The 22,820-nt window shown below is 35.4% G+C and overlaps 1 protein-coding gene across 1 annotated transcript in view; it reads left to right on the top strand.

The window, feature by feature from the left end:
* The window catches only part of Stag1 (STAG1 cohesin complex component), a 288,399-nt gene that overhangs the window by 211,715 nt on the left and 53,864 nt on the right, over positions 1–22,820 (top strand). Inside the window, exons 14-21 of the mRNA XM_060385437.1 lie at positions 2,109–2,223; positions 11,511–11,628; positions 13,522–13,625; positions 15,115–15,207; positions 15,303–15,392; positions 15,549–15,752; positions 16,523–16,593; positions 18,159–18,246. Of these exons, the coding sequence (XP_060241420.1) occupies positions 2,109–2,223; positions 11,511–11,628; positions 13,522–13,625; positions 15,115–15,207; positions 15,303–15,392; positions 15,549–15,752; positions 16,523–16,593; positions 18,159–18,246 (883 nt within the window). The remainder of the gene's footprint in view (positions 1–2,108; positions 2,224–11,510; positions 11,629–13,521; positions 13,626–15,114; positions 15,208–15,302; positions 15,393–15,548; positions 15,753–16,522; positions 16,594–18,158; positions 18,247–22,820) is intronic.

Here is a 22,820-nt window from a genome sequence, read left to right as displayed (position 1 = left end):
TGTCTATTATGTGACCCCTGTTAAAAAATTTTGAACCCCTCTTGGGACTAAGTACCACAAGTTGAGAACCACTGCACTAGAGGATATAGTCCCCCTGAGACCCAGTTTCATGTTCACTGCTACATCACTTGGGCTTAGAGCACTTTCTAAAAAATAAGGGAGCTTTGGGGTTTTATTTTTGTTTTTTTGGGGGGGGTGTTGTTTGGGTTTTTGTTTTGTTTATTTGGTTTGGTTTTTAGTTTTTCAAGACAGCGTTTCTCTGTGTAGCCCTGGCTGGTCCTGGAACTCATGCTGTAGACCAAGCTGGCCTTAAGCTCAGAGATACACTTGCCTGTGCCTCTGGAGTACTAGGATTAAAGATATGTGCCACCACCGCCAGGCCAGAGCTTTGTTTTATTAGAATAAATATATATATAGCAAATTTAAAATTTTCAGTTCTTTCTTAACCATATTTAGAAGTTTGTAATTCAAAAACTATATAGATATAGTATTAGTATAATTTTATTGTAAATGGTTGGGTAGAATACTGGTTTAGAGACATAATATTGTCTCTAATATGTAATAACTATAAGAGAATGCAAAAGGCATAAAGATTAAAATGTTGATTTTTAGTACTTAGTATTTTATTAAGTATTTATGACTGAAATAAATGTATAAGTAACTATTTTTATCTAAATTTAAAATTACATAGCAGTCATAGGATAATAGTATTTCATCATTGACTTCTCTAAAAAATTTTCTCATGTTTAACTGTGTCAGATATTTCTAATTCTGACCATTTTGACCTCAATAAAATATCATTTAAGTCTATATAAGTGAGTATATCCCATGTTTGTCTTTCTCCTTCTGGGATATTTCACTCAGAATGATCTTTTCTAGATCCCACCATTTGCCTGCAAATTTCATGATTTCCTCCTTTTTGATTGCTGAGTAGTATTCCATTGTATAAAAATACCACAATTTCTGTACCCATTCCACCGTTGATGGACATCTGGGTTGTTTCCAGGTTCTGGCTATTACAAATAGAGCTGCTATAAACATGGTTGAGCAAGTGTCCTTTTTGTGTACTTGAACAAACTTTGGGTATATACCTAGCAGTGGTATAGCTGGGTCTGGAGGAAGCACTATTCCTATTTGTCTTAGAAAGCTTATATAGACCTATAAGATATGATAAACATAATGAAATCTATACACCTAAAAAAGATAATCAATTGAGCGGACATGGGGTAAGATGATCAATCCTCATTTAGAAATACAGATGGGATGTGCATTGAACGTATGACAGGAGTCTACTGAGCGCATCTGAAAGACTCTAACTAGCAGTGTTTTCAAAGCAAAGACTCATGACCAAACCTTTGGCAGAGTACAGGGAATCATAAGAAAGAAGGGGAGTTAGTCTGATGGGGAAAGGATAGGAGCTCCACAAGGACCAAATATATCTGGGCACAGGGTCTTTTCTGAGACTGACATTCAACCAAGGACCATGTATGGATATAACCTAGAACCTTCACTCAGATGTAGCCTGTGGTAGCTCAGTAACCAATTGGTTTCCCAAAGTGAGGGGAACAGGGACTATTTCTAACAGGAACTCAATGACTGGCTCTTTGGTCTCCCCACCCCCGAAGGGAGGAGCAGTCCTGTTAGGCCACAGAGGAGGGCTTTGCAGCCAGTCCTGAAGATACCTGATAAAACAGGGTCAGATGAATGGGGAGGAGGTCCCCCCTATCAGTGGACTTGGAAAGGGGCACGGTGGAGATGAGGTAGGGACTGGGAGGGAATGAGGGATCGGGACACGGCTGGGATACAGAGTTAATAAAATGTAACTGAGAAAAAAAAATAAAAAAAAAAAGAAGATAAAAAAATATCATTTAAGAGGCAGACATGTTAGCACATGACTGAAAACTCAACACTAGAAAAAGTATGGCTACAACATCAAGAATTCAAGGGCAACCTGGACTACACACTGTCTCTAAAAATAGTAAGACATGAGTTATATTGAATTAGATTGATAATCCTTTTCAGATTTTTCAACAGTGAATTATTTAATTTGTGTTTTGAAAAGATACTGAAATTTGTATTCATGTCATTTGTATTGCTTTTCCCCCCAGGCTGTTTAGCAGACATGACCCACAAGCAGAGGAAGCATTAGCCAAGAGGAGAGGAAGGAACAGTCCAAATGGGAACCTCATTAGGATGCTTGTTCTTTTCTTTCTTGAAAGTGAGGTAAGAAGGGATTTAGTTTACTCTTCTTTTCTTATGTCTTTTGATTCATTGTAAGCAATTGGGTTCACTTCAGTCATATGAAGTGAAAACCAGTCTTTTTTTGTAAAGTTACCTTCATGAATTGCTTCATACCCTGCTTTTTATGGGAAATTCTGATATATGTATATGTATAGGATTATATATGTAATTCTATATATGTATAGGAATATACGTATACTGAATATAGATTAGTAAATTTAAACTTTTACACTGTTTCAGAATGCCAGTTCTGCATACTTTTTAAAAGTTTTCTTGCTTTGATGTTGAATTTCTTTCTATAGCTTTTAAATTATTTTATTAAACAGTCTTAAAGGCTTGGGGTTTCAGTTGTGGTAGAGTTTTGCCTCTCACACACAAGGCCCTGGTTAAATTCCCTGCATCAAGAACAAAAGTTGCCAGGAGATGGTGGCACGTGCCTTTAATTCTAGCACTCAGGAAGCAGAGACAGGTGGGTCTCTATGAATTTCAGTCCAGCCCAGTCTACAGAGCATGTTTCAGGACAGTCAGATATACAGGGAAACTCTGTCTTGAGAAACCCAAAATTAAAAAGAAGGATGGGTAGGTGGGTGGGTGGGTAGGTGGATAGATAGATGGAAGGATGGATGATAAAGACAAAAGTTTATGTTTATTGTCAAATTGTTAAAACTAGTTTGAAAAATCATATTGTTTATTTTTTATTTTATATAATTAGTTATCACTTATGGAATTTTAAAATTGGCACTCATAGCATATCAGTTTTTGAAGACAAAAATTTGTTTGCTCAGTGAAGTAGCCTTTGATATTTGAATCAGTATTTTCTACTACTGGCATGATGTTGGTTAAATAATAATCATAAAGAGACCCTGAATGAATAAACCATTTAGTTTAGAAATAAATGAAAATAGAACTACAAAAGGCATAAAGATAATTAAATGTCAAGGGAGACATAGTGGCACAAACTTCTAATCCAGAGTAAATGAGAGGATGTGTAAGGCAGATCACAAATTCAGGACCTGACCGGGTTACAGTGTGATTTCAAGGCCATCCATTTAACTTAGATCCTAAGCTTCAGAATTTTGGGGAAAAAAAAAAATACAAAGAATGCTGGAAATGCATTCAGTTCAGTAATAAGACTTTTTGGCTAGTATGTGTCAGGCTCTATTTCAATACCACAAACAAACAGAAAACAGAAACTTTTAAAAATTAAGACTCAATTTTTTTTGGAAAATGGACAATGTCAGAGAAGAAGAGAAACCTAAAAGATTCTATAAATGTTCAAATTTGACAGTACTCTAACTACTCTGTAAAAATTAAAGAGAAAGATAACCTATGTAAAAACTAAAATAAGAAAAATAACAAAGCTTATAAATAGAATGAGAGGCATTAGAACACAGCAAGAAGGTGTCATTATTTCAATTATAAGACCAAAGAAAGTGATACAGAAACACAACCAGCAGGAGAGTTGCATTCAAATGTGTTAAGAATGGTGTTTTATTCACTGTCTTCTCCCACTTCCGATGCCCATCCTGTTTGCCCCTCTAAATGAGGATTAAGCATGTTCCCTAGGGCCCTTGTTTAGCTTTTCTAGGACTATAGATCTCAGTATGTTTATACTATATTATATGGCAAATATACACCTATAAGTGAATATATACCATGGGTTTCTTTCTGGTTCTGGGATACCTCACTCAGGATGATCTTTTCTAGTTTCATCCATTTGCCTGCAAATTTCATGATTTCCTTATTTTTAATTGTTGAGTAGTATTCTGTTACGTATCCATTTTTCCATTGAGGGGCATCTAGGTTGTTTCCAGATTCTGGCTATTACGAATAAAGCTGTTACAAACATAATTGAGCAAATGTCTGTGTTGTATGGTTGAGCATCTTTTGGATATATGCCCAGGAGTGGTATAGCTGGGTATTAAGCTATTCCTAATTTTCTGAGAATGCCTATGAGTTTCTTTTCTCATTGTTAGATATTTTATTAAATGCCTGACAAAAGTAGCTTAAAGAAGGAAGAAGGCTTATTTTGGTTCATGACTTGAAGATATATTCCATTGTGGCAAAGAGGCCATGAAAGTAGGAGAATAGACAGCTGCTAAAATTGCCTCTGGTTTTAGGAAGCAGAAAGAGATAATGATAGTTCTCAGCTTGCTTTTTCAGTTTTTCTTTTTTAGTTAGTCTGATATCTAGTCTATAGCATGGACCTTTTCCATAGTTAAACTTCTCTGTAAGCACTCTCAGTGACAGGATATGTATCCCAGGTAATTCCAAATCCAGTCAGGTTGACAATGAAGGTTATTTGTCATGGGTTCACCCATTCTTAACTTAACCCCCAAATACATCACTTTAAAGTCATAACATTCTACTTTGGGCCCTCAAAATGCAAATGCTATTGAAAAGTCTAAGGTCTCTACCGAGAGTCAAAACCACAAGCCTTTATAAAACAAAACAAATTTCATATATCCAATATACAAAGGCATAGAATAGGCTTTTCTGTTCATACAGGTAGGAACAAGGGTATAGCAAAACCCAACAAACCCTGTGTTCAGTGTCTGGCATCTACATTCTCTCACTTAGGCTCCTACAGCCTTGAGTAGACCATCCTTCTATTTTTCCTTCCTGCAACACATTTGACCTTTCTTGGGATAGCACCACTTGTGCTTGCATCTTTTCTTAACATGATTTGTATGGTCCTGTCATCTCCAACATTTTACACTCTGTTACAACTTGAACTTCACAAGATGCCTCCTTGTGGGGAATCTTACCCTTCCACACATTGCCTAGCCCCGAGGCCTTATGAATCCTCAGAATAAGCTTCCATGGCCTTATAACTTTTGCATTTTTATATTTGTTCTACCAGTACCATGTGGATGCTGTTGCCAAGCTCTTCTGACACCTGGAGATATCATCTGCTCCCTTTCTACCATTGCTGTACTGTGTCTTAGCAGCTAAGCTATGTAAACACATCACCAGACAGTCGTTTTCAGGCATGGAACCTTTTCACCTGCGTTCTCCTGCAAATGAATTTGCATTTTTACAAGCTCACTTTTTTGTAGGTTAGATATTGCATTCAGAATACCTTTCCTGATGTTCCAATACATTAATCTTTTTGTTAAAGTAGCTTTCTCCACACCAACCTTGTCTTCAGCCAACTTCGTGTTGTTCCTTTCCTCCCCCAAACTGCACTTTTTTCTGTCTTCTCTCTCTAGAAAAAAGTATTGATTGGTACTCTACAGTAGCCTAATACAATGTTGTCTTGAAGTTTTTACTGCTAAACAAATTAGGCTGTTGTTGAATTCAATCATTAGGACATGGGTAGAAAGCGGCCATATTTATTAAACACTGTAATGAATGACTTCTATTCCAGTTCCTACTAGAAGCTTACTGCCCCCCTGAAACCTTTAGCATAATCTTTCTTTCTGATTTTTCTGTCATTACCTGGTCTTCCACACTTTGGCCAGAATGGCTCATTAGGCTCTGCTTAGCACGCGTTGATGCTTTTGTAGTCTAGCTTAATACTCTTCCACATTTCTCCCAGGGACCACCTCAAAGGCATATGAACCACATGGTCAGGTTTATCATAGCAGCAGCACTACTCCTTGATACAAATTCTGTGTTAGTTGCTTTTCTTGTTGCTGTTACAACATACCTGACAAAATCAAGTTAAGGAAGAAGGGCTTGATTTGGCTTGCAGTTTGTAGAGATGCAGTTCATCCTGGGTAGAAAAATATGGCCGTAGAAGCATGAAACAGCTCGTTGTCCTACATTTGCACTCAAGAGGCAAAGAGAGGTTATTGTCATTGCTCAGCTGTAGCCCATATAAGTGATATAGTGCTTCCCATATCAGAATGGGTCTTCCCCCACAGTTAGACCTCTCAAGAAGTATTCTGAAAAATAATCCCCCAGACATATGTCTCTTGGGTATCCAAATCCATTCAAATTGACAATAAAGAGTACCACAGAGGGCTGGAGAGATGGCTCAGAGGTTAAGAGTACCAAATGCTCTTGCAGAGGACCCGGGCTCAATTCCCAACACTCACATAGCAGCTCACAACTGTCTGTAACTCCTGTTCCACAGGATTCAACACCCTCACACAGACATAAATGCAGTCAAAACACCAATGTACATAAAATAAAAATAAATCATTTTCTAGAAAAGAATGCCACAGCACTGTACTATATACCATCATCTTATAGTCAGAAAACAGAATATCAAACAGTTATCAAAAAACAGAATCTACAATAAAAATATTGATTACTATGAACAAAATTTGTAATGAAAGTGGTGACAGTATACCAGAGCTAAATTTTAAAACGTGGAAAAGAAAGTATCTGTAAGAATTCTGATTCTGAAACTAGAAAGATGCCTCAGAGCGATCATGTGCTATGCTGCTCTTCTGGAGTACCCAGATTCAGTTTCCAGCACTGGTGTCATGGTTTACAACCCAATGTAAACTCTAGTACTAGAGTATCAAAAACCTTTTTCTGGCCTCTCCCATATCACTCTGGCACCAGACGCACATGTGGTACTTATAAATATAGTCAACACACTCAAATATTCCTTAAAAATCAAATATTTTTTAAAAGAAAACTGATGCTGATAGAATTATGCTAGTTTTAAAAAAAATGAAATATGTCATTAACTCCTCTATCAAAAACCTCAGGCTAACTTAGTCAAGATGAAGGAGACATTACCAGTTTCCAGAAAGATAAAGAGTGTAAAGGCAATAAAATATGAGAAAAGACTGATAGAACCCTTTAATACTAAAGACCTTAGATCTCCATGAGCAAAAATAGAACATTCCTTTATTAATTGAGACTTTCTCAAAGAATTTTGAGATATACGCTAAGATTTGAAACAGCAGAGACTGGTGAATGCATAACATAAGTAGTAACTAAATGGCTGCCACTGAATTGAGCCTGTTGATTACTTTAGAACTGCTAGTCCAAAGCATTTTGGATTTGTATAGTATGTCTTAGAAGTAAAATGCATGCTCGGGTAATTTATGTCCACTAAGGACAGAGAATTATATATCTATTATTATAGATCACTGACAGCCTATCTGATTATAAATATTCCTCTTCCCATTTTCCATATAAACCAAAGAAGCCAGGGTCTTAAAATTAGGTTAATGACATGAGCTAACATATAAGAGTATCTTTAAAAGAAACATAAAGACAGTATAAGAAGAGACTTTTATGAAAGAGGTAGAGAGCTTACACTAGAGCTTTAACATTTTTAAATAGAAAATCAAGTATGAGAGAAAAATGAGACAGAAAGTGCAAATTTCTAGTTTTGTATATTGACAGGAACTCTGTAGAGAGAACAGAACAGTGGGAGTTATTCAAGGGTAAGTTTTCTGTGATCTTCCCAGGCACTTCTTTGACCATGATACTCCACTGATGCCAAACCAGAGCATTTCTGTGTCTCTGCCTTTCAGTACTTTGGTGTCTGTCATGAAGATAGAACCTTTGAATAACTTTCAGGTGCCTGTTTAAAACAATATTGATATCTTCTATTTCGACTGCCTCATCCCATTCAGTGTGCTTTTCATAGATTCTATAATATAGAAGGTGGTGAAACGGAGCTCCAGGTCTTCTTTACAACCTTAAAGGATATTTCCAATGAAAATAAACTCCAATTTCAGGTCAATGAATGTTACTTAAATGCCTACACTGTTTCCTTTTTTTACACCCTCTTTTGAGTATAGTTTGATATTTTGTAATTGAAAGCTTTAAAAAAAGGCAATAAATGTTAAAAGCAAGGAAAACTGATAACAAAGTTGTATGTTAAATTGTACTGCAAAGTCTGTCAAGTAATGTAAGTTCATTTCCATATGAATGTTCCTGTGGTGCTGAGTAAATGTTCACCAAATCTTCATGCTTTAGCCTTTACTGCAGGTAACCAAACTGCCTTACATGTTACAAAAACTTTACACTTCTGCAGGAATATAAAAGGGCATTTGGATTTTGGCTGGCCTACATATTCAACCTCAATTATGCACCATCGCTGAAGTATGGAGCTGCTAAAGTCTCTCAATTCATCTGTTACAGCATTTTGAAAGATAAATAAACTAGTTCAGCTACCTTTTAATCAGTGCAAACCAAAAACTCCTAACTGGAAAAATTATATTGCTATGTAGAAACTGACCTCATACTGCAACACCCAGCCACATATCTAGTAACCTGTCTCTAACCTGAGCTGTCATTAGTGTTGGCCCCATTGGATAGGTTAGCCTCCTATGAACATGTTTAATTTCTGTTTCAGTCACTATGGCCCTCTGCTGCTCTCTGTCATAACATACAGTCTTCTCTATACCATGTCAATAAGCTAGCTTTTTCCACATCCTCTTTTGAATATAATTTGATATTTTGTAATTGAAAGTTCATTTTAAAAGCAGAAAAAGGCAACAAATATTAAGGCAAGGAAAACTTACTGGGTGGGGGCAGGGATAAAACACTCAAGATAATAGTACAAGCAGGATACAGAATCCTGTTTCCTCTCTTCTACCACTTCTGGTGTCCTTGTTTTCCCTTCTGAGTGAGAATTGAGCATCTTCCTTAGGATCCTCTTTGTCATTTAGCTTCTTTAGGTCTGTAGATTTTAGTATGTTTATCCTATATAATATGGCCAGTATCCACTTGTAGATGAGTATGTACCATGTGTGTCTTTCTGCTTCTGGGTTACCTCACTCAGGATGATGTTTTCTGGTTCCATGCATTTGCCTGCAAATTTCATGATTTCCTTGTTTTTAATAGCTGAGTAGTATTCCATTGTGTAAGTGTACCACAATTTCTGTATCCATTCTTTGGTTGAGGAACATCTAGGTTATTTCCAGATTTCTGACTATTACGAATAAAGCTGCTATGAACATAGTTGAGCTGAAGGAAGGGAGGGAAAAGAAAGAAAATATCAGGAATATTTCTACCATTGTTATTCCAGAAAATGTAAGTGAAACATGGTGTATTTTTTTAAAAACGTCCCCTAGCATTCTGGGAGGCAGAGGCAGGTTGATCACTGTAAGTTCAAGGCCAGTCTGGTCTACAAAGTGAATCCAGTATAGCCAAGGCTGCAGAGAAACTCTGTCTCAAAAAAAACAAAGGGTAGGGGGAAGTCCTTTGAAGTTGCAATAAAAAAAATTAAAAATAGTCGCATGCTACTTAAAAACATAAAATAGCACAGGAAGTTTACAAATAATGGGATAGATAACAAGTGCTTTAAAAAAGCAGGAAGGTTAGAATCATGAAAGATGATAAATCAAAGTTCAACACCAACGACATTAAAGGAGACAAAGACATAGCATCTATTTTTAAAAGTTATGATCTGCTTAATATAGCCCATCTCTACAGCAAAATACATGTACTTAATCAAGCATAAGAATATAGTTAATCGTGAAAATATATTTAATCAGCTTGGGTTTTTTAATAGTGGTAAAATGTGTTCCACTATACATTTTGAAGTATACAATTCAGTGTCATTTAGTATTGCTATGCTGGTGTCACTGCCAACATTATTAAACCATCAAGAACTGTTTCTAAAATCTCCCCTAAAACTTTATCCATTCAACAATTTTTTTTCTTAGCATAAATTTAATGGCAATAGTTTGAAATCTTTTGGTTTCCTGATTCTGTTTTTATCTTCGACACCAAGTTGTATACTGCTTGTTCTTGTCACTTTAGAAATGATGTTAGTGATGATATGATCTAGGAATAGTTTCTTCAGAGTGGTTGACTGGAAAGTTTAAAGATGTCCCATTGCAAACCCTTTTCTACACCTCTTCCCCCCAGCAAAGATTTTGCTAATTAGTTTTATCTCCTCTGGCTTTGACACAGTTAATTGGGAGATTGGGGAGGGGGGTGGAATACACCCATTCTCGCATACATGTGTGAATATGGTTTTGTAAAAGTTTTTCTGGAACCAATGTGTGAGATTTTAAATAAAGTAGAAAATTAAGGTAAAAGAAGACAGAACAGTCTACAAGTCATCCAATGAGACTAATGAGTGAGGAAAAAAAAAAAAAGTTCAAATGTTGAATAGCAGTGCATAGGATAGCAGTTGATAACCAGTTAACCTAGAAAGTTGTTTCATGCTTTTAGGGATAACACTGCTGATGAAGAAACAAGAACAAGCATATGTAACAAATAACAGTTAAGGGTTGGAAATGCACCTTAGTAGAAATAATACTTAGCTTTTGTACTATACACTTTTCTACTTGGCTTCATTTTTAAACCTTTTCTCTCAGTAAATTAAATTAGTTTAGGAGCTCAAAATGAATTCATAAAATGTAATCCGAAGTGTTGGCCAGCTGGATATCGGTAGCCTCAAAAGTTGAAGATCTTTCTTACAAGGGTGGGAAGGTATTTAGTAGTGTTAGTAGCAGCACCAGTCGCTGGGACATTGTCAGCATCTTCGCATGTCTACCTGAAGAGCCTCTTTGTACAGTATTGTTTAGGGCTTAATGACTAGATGTAGAAGAGTTTGGTTTAAAGTACAGATAAGGAGCTTAAGTATATTTTCTTACTGTGGGAACTTACATTTTCAAAGAAAATTATCAAGAGTCCTGAGAATGAGAAAATAAGAGTCAAACACAAATAAGAATAGGAAAGAGGAAAATGAGAGTAACATCTTTACATTAACTAAGATGACAAGATGTGCCCATATTTCAAATGGATATCTTGGAGGAAAAAAAAATTGTTCCTTTTGAAAAAGAAAAACAGATTGCTGGGAAGATAGTAAAGTAAGAGGACAGGAGAATCCTTATGCACTCAGAGCCAGTTAAGTGCAGCCTGTACAATAGTGAACAAGAGACAGTCCTAATGAGGGGGATCCAGTGAGGTCTTACAGCCCAAGCCCTATGATCTCCACAGCTTTACCATGGCACATGCACCATAGACATATACCCAAAAAATTATCTGAGAAGATAATTTTTATCTGTTAAGAGTAATGAAACTAACCTAGAGTCAGCTTATAATTTCAGTATTTCTAATTAGATGTCTGTTCTGTGTTTTCATTGGCAAGTGAATCATTGGAATATAAAGATCCTTAGTACTGGTACAGTTTTAAAAAAAATGAGCTGATTCTGCATACTGTGTCCATATCATAGGATGTGTGCACACACAGATTTTTTTTTATTCTTGTTTTGAATGGTTCTTAGAACTGTTGAGACCAAGCCATTTTAGTTGTGAAGAAAATTATTTATTTCATAGTATTATTAGTAGTTCTTTAATTAAATGTTCTTTGGTCACATTCAATTTGTTAATTTTAGTTACATGAACATGCAGCCTACTTGGTGGACAGCTTGTGGGAGAGCTCACAAGAACTGCTCAAAGACTGGGAATGCATGACAGAGCTGCTGTTAGAAGAGCCTGTTCAAGGAGAGGAAGGTACAGTATCTTGAAAAGTCTATTTTCATATTGTTATGTTTCCATTAGTAAATATAACATCTTCTGTGTAAACATGCCATGTTGCTTTTATTTTAATAGAACAACCTAATTCCGACAATAAGTAAGAATTTTTCAAGTTTAAACATCTTTCCATATTAACACAACTACTCTTTTGCACAAGGTGTTTCCAAAGTCCATGTGTTGTATAATATTCAAGAAAGCCTTCTGTTTGCTGACTTGAGACACAAAATATGCTTAATGTTTAATTTTTTTTAAGTAAATTTTTTTTGTTGGATTTTCTTGTGAGCCTGGAAAAAGGATTTGAAACAACAACAACAAAAAAATCTCCTCTCTTCCTTCCCTTTACTTTCCCCTCCTACCCAGCTTCTCAGTTCAGAGGCTTGAGTTTGGGGCCTTGAGCCTGCTGAGCATATGTTCCATCAGTAAGCTATATCCCGGCCCAGGATGAAAGAGCTAGAGTCTCCCAAGAAGAGATATGTAGACAGAAGTAGACAAATTGTAAATACATGTTTTTATTTAAATTTCAATTTTAAATCAAGTACAAAAGTTACAGCTTGGAATCCCAGGATTCAATATCTAGTATCAAAAAGGGGGTGGAGGTAAAAAATAAGAGCATTTATCTTGCTATTTAAAAAATAAATGATATGTTTTGTATAAAGGAACTTGGCTTAGGAAAGTAGCATGTTCCCTATGTTTTTTTCCTCTTACATAAAATTATTAAATTACTATAAGGAGTTATAGTTTCTCATTTCTGAGTCCAACTTGTTTTTATTTTTACCACTTTATATTTCTTTCTAAAGTTCTTTCTTTTTATTATTTAATTTTTTGAGATTATAATTTCTGCATTTTCCTTTCCCCTTCCTCCAAACCCTAAGAGAATCTTATATACCCCTCCTTTCTCCTTTTCAAATTCATGACCTCTGTTTTCATTTATTATTGTTATGTAGGTGAATTGGGGTGTCTATGTATGATGTATTTATATTGTATTTTCAAGTACATATGTACGACCTGTTCAGTGTGTGTGCACGTGTGAGTGTGTGTGTGTGCGCGCGCGCGCGCGCGCGCGCATGTTGAATGTATGTTTTCAGGGCTGACCATTAAGTATTGGATAATCAATTGGTATAAAAGCTATTTCTAAGTATGGAAATGAGCTATACCAAGAAGATAAACAAAGGAGGAACACTTGGATAGTATTGACTTTTTGCACTTGTGTAAACAACATGTATATATCAATAAATAATAAATTCTATTTTTCAGTCATAGATGTAATCTACATGGATTACATTATTCAAATAACTGTATTAGATGTTTTGTACTGGCTTAAAATTTTAACTAAACTAGTGACTTAGGGGGAAACAGAGTCTTATTTATTTTAAGTGAGCTGCGATTTTAGAGTATGCTTGTATGTGAATAGGAAAGACCTGGGGAGATGATACGTAACAAATGCAATATTGCATTTCTTTAATAATTCAATTGTTCCTATTTTTTGCCTGTGTGCTGTAACATAGAAGCACTTATATGAAATGGCATCCAAATCAATTTTCTTCCCTAATGGTTTGCCATTTTTTTAAATAATAAAATGCTAACATTAACTTATTTTGAAAGTAGATACAGTAAAATTTCAGCATTACTTTACTCAAAAGTAGGGAAATAAAAGAAACTAGATGTAAGAAGAGACAGAAGTGTTTAGTCTGTGTTTTTGCTTGGTTGGCTAATAATAGCAGCCACTTTTGATTGAAGGAGGGAAATGTCAAAATCAGAGCCTCCCTTAATTCTCTATAATAAATAATATGTTTGCAGTTTTTAATAAATTATTGTGTTAATTTTAGGACATGGCAGTGAAGACACTCACTCAAATTTTGTTCTTTTCAGCAATGTCTGACCGTCAAGAGAGTGCTCTTATAGAGCTAATGGTCTGTACAATCCGTCAAGCAGCTGAGGCACACCCTCCAGTGGGAAGGGGTACTGGCAAGAGAGTAAGTTTCCAGTTAGTAAAACGTCTACTGCAAATTTAGTGATGTAACTAATTCTAGACTATTTTGATACTTAACTAGTGTTTGTATCACTAAAAATAGGATTTTTTTTAACACATGTTACATGCATGGCATGGGGCTTCATCTTTGTATCCGATCTGCTTGACTCAGGTCATAGAAAAAATATCTTTCCCTCATACTCCGCTAGTATTTGTACCTGCTTCTGCTGTCGAAGTTTACAGTATATAAAAGCATATTGAGTTTGAAGAGGTTGAGGGAGGTTGGAGAGATGGCTCAGTGATTAAGAGCACTGTGTGCTCTTCCTGCAGACCCAAGTTCAATTCCTAACACCCACATGACTTTTCAAGACTGTCTCTAACTCTAGTCCTCAGGCATTTAATGCCTTTGGCTTTCATGGGTGCCAGGCTTGCACATGGTGCACAGACATACTTGCAAGCAAAACACTCATACACATAAAATAATACATATTTATTTCAATTTCTGTTAGAAGATTTTTTTTATTATATAGCTTTGGCTGTCCTGGAATTTACTGTGTAGACTTGATTGGTCTCAACTCAGAGAGATCTGCCTCTCCCTCCCTTTAGTTCCTCACTGGGACTAAAGGCATACACCACCATGCCTAACCAATAATTTATTTTAAGCATATAAGAGCTCAGGAGGCAAATTGCATTATGTGTAAGCTCTTCTGCTTAGCAGCTATGCAGTCTTTGGATAAATAAATATTCGTGTATATGTAGTTTCCTTATCTATATTAAGTGACTAATAATAATACATGTAGTGAGCATCTTATAAGTGTTGTATACACCAATGAAGAAATGTTCTTCTCTTGATATGGAAGACATGGCACAGAACAAATAATTGAACAGTAAAGTAAACAGTGCTTTATTTTATGCCCTAGTCTTCAAAAAGTCAGTAACAGCCTGTTAATCACACAAGTTAGCCTTACTCATTCTGGGAAAGAGACCTACCAAGGGTGTAAATACCAAGGAATGGGGACTATAAGGGAATTATTTTGAAACTGGGTTTCATTCTTACACAGTAACTGACCATTTATTTCTCTAGTGAGCTATGGTTTCTTACTAGCAACTGGTAGGAATCAGAATCATGGCACTAAGTTTGAATGTAGTCAATAGATTATTACTTCGTCTAGGCATATGTAATAGATGAGGAATACATATTTATATAAATGTAACTGTACATTCATTGTTGCTCTGATTTAAGTTTATCCTAACACTTAATTTTTTAATTTATAAGTCTCTATTTTCTATCTTAGAAATAAGTAATTTTTGTAGTTACAAAGTCAAATTCATGGTAAATTAAATTTCGCTACAGGATATGTTTATTTCAGTCTTTTATATTCCTCTTTAACTTCTTGGTTAGGTTATCTACCAATGCTTCATCTTTTTATAATAACATTTTCAATTTTTAAATTGTCAAATGACACTCTTTTATCATTTCAATTTATTTCTAGGTACTAACAGCCAAAGAAAGGAAAACTCAAATAGATGATAGAAACAAATTAACTGAGCATTTTATCATGACGCTTCCTATGTTGCTATCAAAGGTAAATGCCATTTTCAGTGTTGTGGTAAGATGCTCTTGATTTTGCTTTCTTGCACTATTAGTGTAATTACTTTTTTTCTTTGTTGTTTCCTCTAGTATTCTGCAGATGCAGAGAAGGTAGCAAACTTGTTGCAAATTCCACAGTATTTTGATCTAGAAATCTACAGCACGGGCAGGATGGAGAAGGTAAGACATGGTAAAACCCTGCTGGTAATGTACTTTTAATGACTAGGTTTTTTATTTTCATCTAATCATAAGGTTATTTGACAAATGGTGATTTTTTTTTAATATTCATTATTAATCTAAATATTACAGTTTTTCTTTTTTTTTTTTTCTCCTCAGCACCTGGATGCTTTATTAAAACAGATTAAGTTTGTTGTAGAGAAACATGTAGAATCAGATGTTCTAGAAGCCTGCAGTAAAACATATAGCATCTTATGCAGTGAAGAGTATACCATCCAGAATAGAGTTGATATTGCCCGGAGCCAGCTGATTGATGAGTTTGTAGATCGATTCAATCATTCTGTGGAAGACCTGTTGCAAGAGGTTCGTTATAAAGTTGATTGGGTATATAATAATTCTGCCTAATAATTGTTCAGAATAACTGAGTTTGTGAGTCAGTCTCATTAAGTTAGATATGCTTGCTCAAGGAAGCAACACTTTTGACAAACTGGTAATTTTTCTCATTATTGTTGGGTTTCCAATACCATGCCCTTACTTTCTTATCTGTAAGGCAATCTAAAATTGCTATAGTTTATGATTTGATGTTCCTGAGAAATATATATAACTTATTTTTAAAAAGAATTTTTTGACACTTTTTCAAAAACGACATGATTTTTCACCATACTTCTTTCTAAAGCTATAGAAGTAACTGGTCATCAGTAAAATCTTAATAATCTTTAAACCTTTTCAGGATAAGGGTAGCTCAAGTAGTAACCGACATTTATGGTTTTGAGGAATACCAAAACTGAGGTCTTTCAGTCCTCAGTACTGAAAGACAGCGTGCAATAGCTAAAGCTATAGAACACTCTCATAAGCAATTTTGATTTCAAAGAACTTACCAAGTGCATTATAAGGGTGTATAAAGTCACAGCTATTATGTTATTAAAAAGCAGAAGTTGATTATGTGTAGATACAGCAGTTATTATTTTGTTCTTATTTGTATGCTTTTATTTATCTGTAGTGAATATACTACTTTGATAAATTAATGCAGGTAAGCGTTAATTTAATAAGCTAATGCAGTTAAGCATTAGTAGGGTTTAATATGAATTTGAGTTGCTCTGAAAATGAAGTCATTTTTACGTTTTCATTTATAGGGTGAAGAAGCTGATGATGATGATATCTACAATGTTCTTTCCACCTTAAAGCGTTTAACATCTTTCCACAAGTATGTCACATTTATTCTTAACATAGATTTAGCAAGTACCATTGGCTGATGAATAGACTGAATGTAATATTTGACTTACAACAATTATAAAATTTTGAATATTAAAGTACAACGAATTTTGCTTATTCAGACTTTCTCTGAATTTTGTTATTTTTAATTATTGGTGGTATAAGATTTATTATTGATTTACTGAAAACTCTAAGTACAAGAGTACTGTAAACACTGTAATCAATAAATATTATTTAACAAAATATGTGAGCTAGAATTTTATAAATAATTTTTAATTACTGGTATTTAATAATCTTACTAAGTAAAAAATAAGATTGATGGGAAGGTTGTATATGTTGGCTCAAAGTTGCAAATTTTCAGTTAGATATAAAGGACTTTTTTTCCAGTGAAAAGGCAAAAAATGAAGATTCTTATATTTTTTTCAACTGTTTGTATACACAATACATTCCTTAATTGTCAAACTATATAAATCAATGAAAGATAATTTTGGCAAAGTCATGAAAGTTATTTCTGTGGACTTCTAGGTTATCAAACAAAACAATTAAATTTGAGTAAGGAAATAAAAGGCTCAGATGAAATGTACTTTCAAAGTATAATACACATATCCCTGTAATGAGATTTAGCTTCTCCATAAGAAGAGAAACAGAATTGTGTTGTCAGAAGAAACTTTGTTTGTAGATTTTAATAAATTACTCACATCTCAAAGGCAGTTTCTAAAATCCAGGCTTTTAGTTGAGTATGGTAGTACCTACTGCTACTTCCACCTGCCTTTAAGAGAAAAGGATGGCCTCAGCCCAAGAGATGGAGATGAACTTACGCAATAGAGCAATGTCATGAGATGAGTGGAAGGAACAAAGGAGGGAGGGAGGGAAGGAAGGAAGGAAAAGAAAGAAGGCTAATTTTTCTTTATATACAAGTAAATGTTTTAGAATCACATATAGAACTAAACTCTTATTTTAAAACATAATCTTGTCATTTGTGATAAAAATTGACTGGCATAGTAAAAAGAACTGGGTTCGTAGTCAAGTTCATATTTCTCCCTTCAAAGCCAGGCATGGGAGCATCAAGGCAGTCCATTCTGCACACACTGTGAGCCCTAACAAAAAATTCCTTCAGGAGTTGGCAGGCCATATAAATGGCTACACAATGGGTTTTGAGTTTTCCCATATATTTTAATCCTCTAGTGTTATAGTTCTGTCCATTTGATGACAGCAGATTTCTCTTTCAGAAATACACATGTAATTATATATTTTAAATTATTAAAGGATTTATTTAAATTTTTACTTCTAGATACAGTAAGGGTGTACATTATGAATTTAGACTATCTAAGTGGAAACCTGATATTAAATGTGAAACTCATGATTTATTTAATGAACTCTCTACCATCAGCTCTTGTTTCATTTCTTGTTTTTCTTTCACAATTTGAAATTTTCCTTTATGAGTTTTTATCAATTCTACAAGAAAATGAAATAATTTTTGATCTACTTATTGAAACTGAGCTTAAATTTAAATTATCTTTTATTCTAGATTAAAATTAAAACTTTTGTTTATTTTAGTGCTCATGATCTCACTAAATGGGATCTATTTGGTAATTGCTACAGACTGTTGAAGACTGGAATTGAACATGGAGCTATGCCAGAACAGGTAGGGAATTGTTAATATTCTTTCTGTGATTTAGGAAGCTAAGGTACTCTGTGATCAAATGATTTTTCAAAGCCTGTTTGGAAAACAGCTGATCATTGTGTAATGGAGCTAGCTTTTTTGAAAATTGTTGCCTTTATGATTATACTGCTTGGTATATCTTATATGCAGATATTTTTATATATTTATTTATTTTAATTTATTCACTTTGTATCCACTCTGCAGCCCACTCCCTCATCTCCTCCCAGTCCCACCCACTCTCCTTTTCTCCCCCATGCCCTTTCTCTAGTATCTTGATAAGTGAGGACCTCCTTCCCTTCTATTTGACCCTAGCTTATCAGGTCTCATAAAGGCTGGCTGTATCCTCCTCGTCTGTGGCTGGCAAGGCTGCATCCCGCAGGGGAAGGTGATCAAAGAACCAGCCACTGAGTTCATGTCAGAGACAGCCTCTCATCCCCTTACTAGGAAACCCACTTGGAAACTGAACAGCCTATGGGCTTCCTCTGAACAGGGATCTACTCCTCTCCATGCATGGTCCTTGGTTGGAGTATCTGTCTCTGCAGCCTCTCCTGGCCTCAGCTATTTTGGCTCTGTTGTTCTCCTTGTGGAGTTCCTGTCCCCTCCAGGTCTTTCTGTCTCCATTGTCTTCTATAAGGATTCTGGCACTCTGCCCAAAGTTTGGCTATGAGTCTCAGTCTCTCCTTCGATATCCTGTTGGGTAGAGTCTTTAAGAGCCCCCCCCCCCTTTGGAAAGCTGCACTCCTGTTCTTTGTCTTCTCCTACTTCCAATGTCTATCCTGTTTGCCCCGCCTCAAAAAGGACATTTGCCCAACCATGTTTATAGCAACTGTTTTCATAATAGCCAGAACCTGGAAACAACCTGGATGTCCTCAAAAGAGGAATGGATACATAAAGTGTGGTACATTTACACAAAGGAATACTACTCGGCTATTAAAAACAAGGAAATCATGAACTTTGCAGGCAAATGGTGGGAACTAGAAGAGATCATCCTGGGTGAGGTTACCCAGAAGCAGAAAGACACAAATGATACATAGTCACTGATAAGTGGATATTAGCCATATAATATAGGATAAACATACTAAAATCTATAGCCCTATTTACAAATATTTTAAAGTAAGAAAAGATTGGCTATTTGCTACAGTATATCTTTAAAAATTAATTTTAAGGTAAATATTCCTAGAAAAACTATTAATTTCTGTAATACATTTCTGGTCATGACTGTTCTAGGCATTGTTGTAAATATTGATAGCACCAGACCTTCAGTATGGCTTAATTTTGTAATAAAACCATTGTTTAGCTGCCTATATTTCTGTATATTTCTGTATTCACATTCATGTTGGAATGAAAAGGGCAAAACTATGAAATTTTTTGCTTATTCTGAAAGAGACATAAGTAATTAGCTTAATTCTATACAAGAAAGAGAAGTTACTTTGTATATTACAGATACTCCTAACATACTTCATATTTATTGGCATTGTTTAGGGATTATCTATTTCATTTCCATTTGAGAGAGATATTTACATGATACCTTATTACTGTTACAGTGATCAGAATGTTACGAGATAGAACAAAATGATAATTTTATACTGAAAGTTAGTCAGAAAACACAGGTATGATGACATCTCAAGTAACTTAGAAGGTAGAGGGGCGCCATTTAGTCTACGGTTCAAGGCAAACAACCTGAATCGCCAGAGTAAGAGTCTTACCTAAAATAAAATTAATATGTAAAATTAATAATAAAGCACAAACAAAACAAAAGTCTTTAAAGAGGCTGGAGAGATGGCTCAAAGGTTAAGAGCACTGGCTGTTCTTCCAGAAGTCCTGAGTTCAATTCCCAGCAACCACATGGTGGCTCACAACCATCTATAGTGAGATCTGTTGCCCTCTTCTGGTGTGTAGGTACACATGCAGGCAGAATGCTGTAATCAATAATGAATTAATAGATTTAAAAAAACAAACAGACGATCAATAAAAATCTTATGTGGGAAAAATGTTTTAAAAAAAGTCTTTAAACAGCAGTGTTTTATTATTACTATGATTAATTCTTCCCAATTGTCTCAGCTGATTTGGGTGTTTAACTCAGTGGTGGGGAAACTTGCCTAGTGTGTACAAGGCCTTGGGTTTGATTCCTAAAACTGCAAAAAAATGAAAATAAAAAATCTGAAACCCTCCTGTATATAAAAGACAAAAGGGCAGAGAAAGAAATTAGAGAAACAACACCTTTCACAATAGCCACAAATAACATAAAATACCTTAGTGTGACTCTAACCAAGAATGTGAAAGATGTGTATGAAAAAAACTTCAAGTCTCTGAAGAAATTGAAGAGGATATAGGAAGATGGAAAGATCCCCCATGCTCATGGATCATAGCAATAATGGCCATCCTACCAAAAGCAATCTACACATTCAGTGCAATTATCATCAAAACACCAAAACAATTTTTTACTGAACTTGAAAGAACAATTCTCAATTTTATATGAAAAGACAAAAAAAAAAAAAACCTATGCAGAGGTGGTTCAATATACGGAAATCCACCAATGTGATCCACCATATTAACAAACTAAAAGAAAAAACCACATGATCTCCTTAGATGCTGAAAAAGCATTTGACAAAATTCAACATCCATTCATGTTTGAAGTCTTGGAGAAATCAGGGATACAAGGCACATATCTAAACATAGTAAAGGCAATATACAGCAAGCCTATAGCCAACATCAAACTAAATGGAGAGAAGCTTAAAGCAATCCCACTGAAGTCAGGGACAAGGCTAGACTGCCCACTCTCTCCATATCTCTTCAATATAGTTCTGGAAGTCCTTGCTAGAGCAATAAGACAATTGAAGGAGATCAAGGAGATACAAATCAGAAAGGAAGAAGTCAAGTATCACTATTTGCAGATGATATGATAGTATACCTGAGTGACCCCAAAAATTCTACCAGGGAATTTCTACAGCTGATAAACACCTTCAGCAAAGTGGCAGGATACAAAATTAACTCAAAAAAATCAGTAGCCCTCCTGTATATAAAAGACAAAAGGGCTGAGAAAGAAATTGAGGAAACAACACCCTTCACAATAGCCACAAAAGACATAAAGTACCTTGGTGTGAACCTAACCAAGCAAGTCAAAGACTTGTATGTAAAAAATTTCAAGTCTCTGAAGAATTAGAAGAAGATATCAGAAGATGGAAATATCTACCATGCTCATGGCCTGGCAGGATTAACATAATAAAAATGGCCATCTTACCAAAAGCAATCTACAGATTCAATGCAACTCCTATCAAATTACCAACACAATTTTTTACAGACCTTGAAAGAAAAATTCTCAACTTCATATGGAATAACAAGAAACCCAGAATTGCTAAAACATTCCTCTACAATAAAAGATCTTCTGGAGGTATCTCCATCCCTGATCTCAAGCTGTACTATAGAGCAACAGTAATAGAAACTGCATGGTACTGGCATAGAAACAGACTGGTGGATCAATGGAACTGAATAGAAGACCTAGAAATAAACCCACACACTTATGGAACCTGATCTTTGACAAAGATGCCAAAACCATACAATGGAAAAAAGATAGCATCTTCAACAAATGGTGCTGGTCCAACTGGATGTCTACATGTAGAAAATGAAAATAGATCCATACTTATCACCCTGCACAAAACTAAAGTCCAAGTGGATCAAAGACCTCAACATAAAACCAGACACATTAAATCGGTTAGAAGAAAAAGTGGGTAAGACCCTAGAACTCATTGGTACAGGAGACAACTTCCTGAACAGAACAACAACAGCACAGGCTCTAAGAACAACAATCAGTAAATGGGACCTCATGAAACTGAAAAGCTTCTGTAAAGCAAAGTACAGTGTCCTCAAAACAAAACGACTGACTATAGATTGGGAAAGAATCTTTACCAACCCTCTATCTGACAGAGGGCTAATATCCAGTATATATAAAGAACTAAAGAAGTTGAAAAACAACAAATAAAGTAATCCACTTAAAAAATGGGGAACAGAGCTAAACAGAGAATTCTCGATAGAGGAATATGGAATGGCAGAGAAACACTTAAAGAAATTCTCAACATCATTAGCCATCAGGGAAATGGAAATCAAAATGACCCTGAGATTTCACCTTACACCCATCAGAATGGCCAAGACCAAAACCTCAAGTGACAACACATGCTGGAGAGGTTGTGGAGAAAGAGGAACCCTCCTCCACTGCTGGTGGGAATGTAAACTGGTACAACCACTCTGGAAATCAATCTGGAGCTTTCTCAAACAAGAAGGAATAGCGCTTCCTCAAGATCCAGCTATACCACTCCTAGGCATATATCCAAAAGAGGCTCAAGTACACCATAAGGATATTTGCTCAACCATGTTTGTAGCAGCTTTATTCGTAATAGCCAGAAGCTGGAAACAACCCAGATGCCCCTCAACTGAAGAATGGATACAGAAATTGTGGTACATCTACACAATGGAATACTACTCAGCAATGAAAAACAAGGAAATCATGAAATTTGTAGGTAAATGGTGGGATCTGGAAAGGATCATCCTGAGTGAGCTAT

Source organism: Meriones unguiculatus, chromosome 6 (genome assembly GCF_030254825.1).
Source record: "Meriones unguiculatus strain TT.TT164.6M chromosome 6, Bangor_MerUng_6.1, whole genome shotgun sequence".
NCBI classification, from domain to species: domain Eukaryota; kingdom Metazoa; phylum Chordata; class Mammalia; order Rodentia; family Muridae; genus Meriones; species Meriones unguiculatus.
This window is presented reverse-complemented; position numbering and strand designations above follow the sequence as displayed.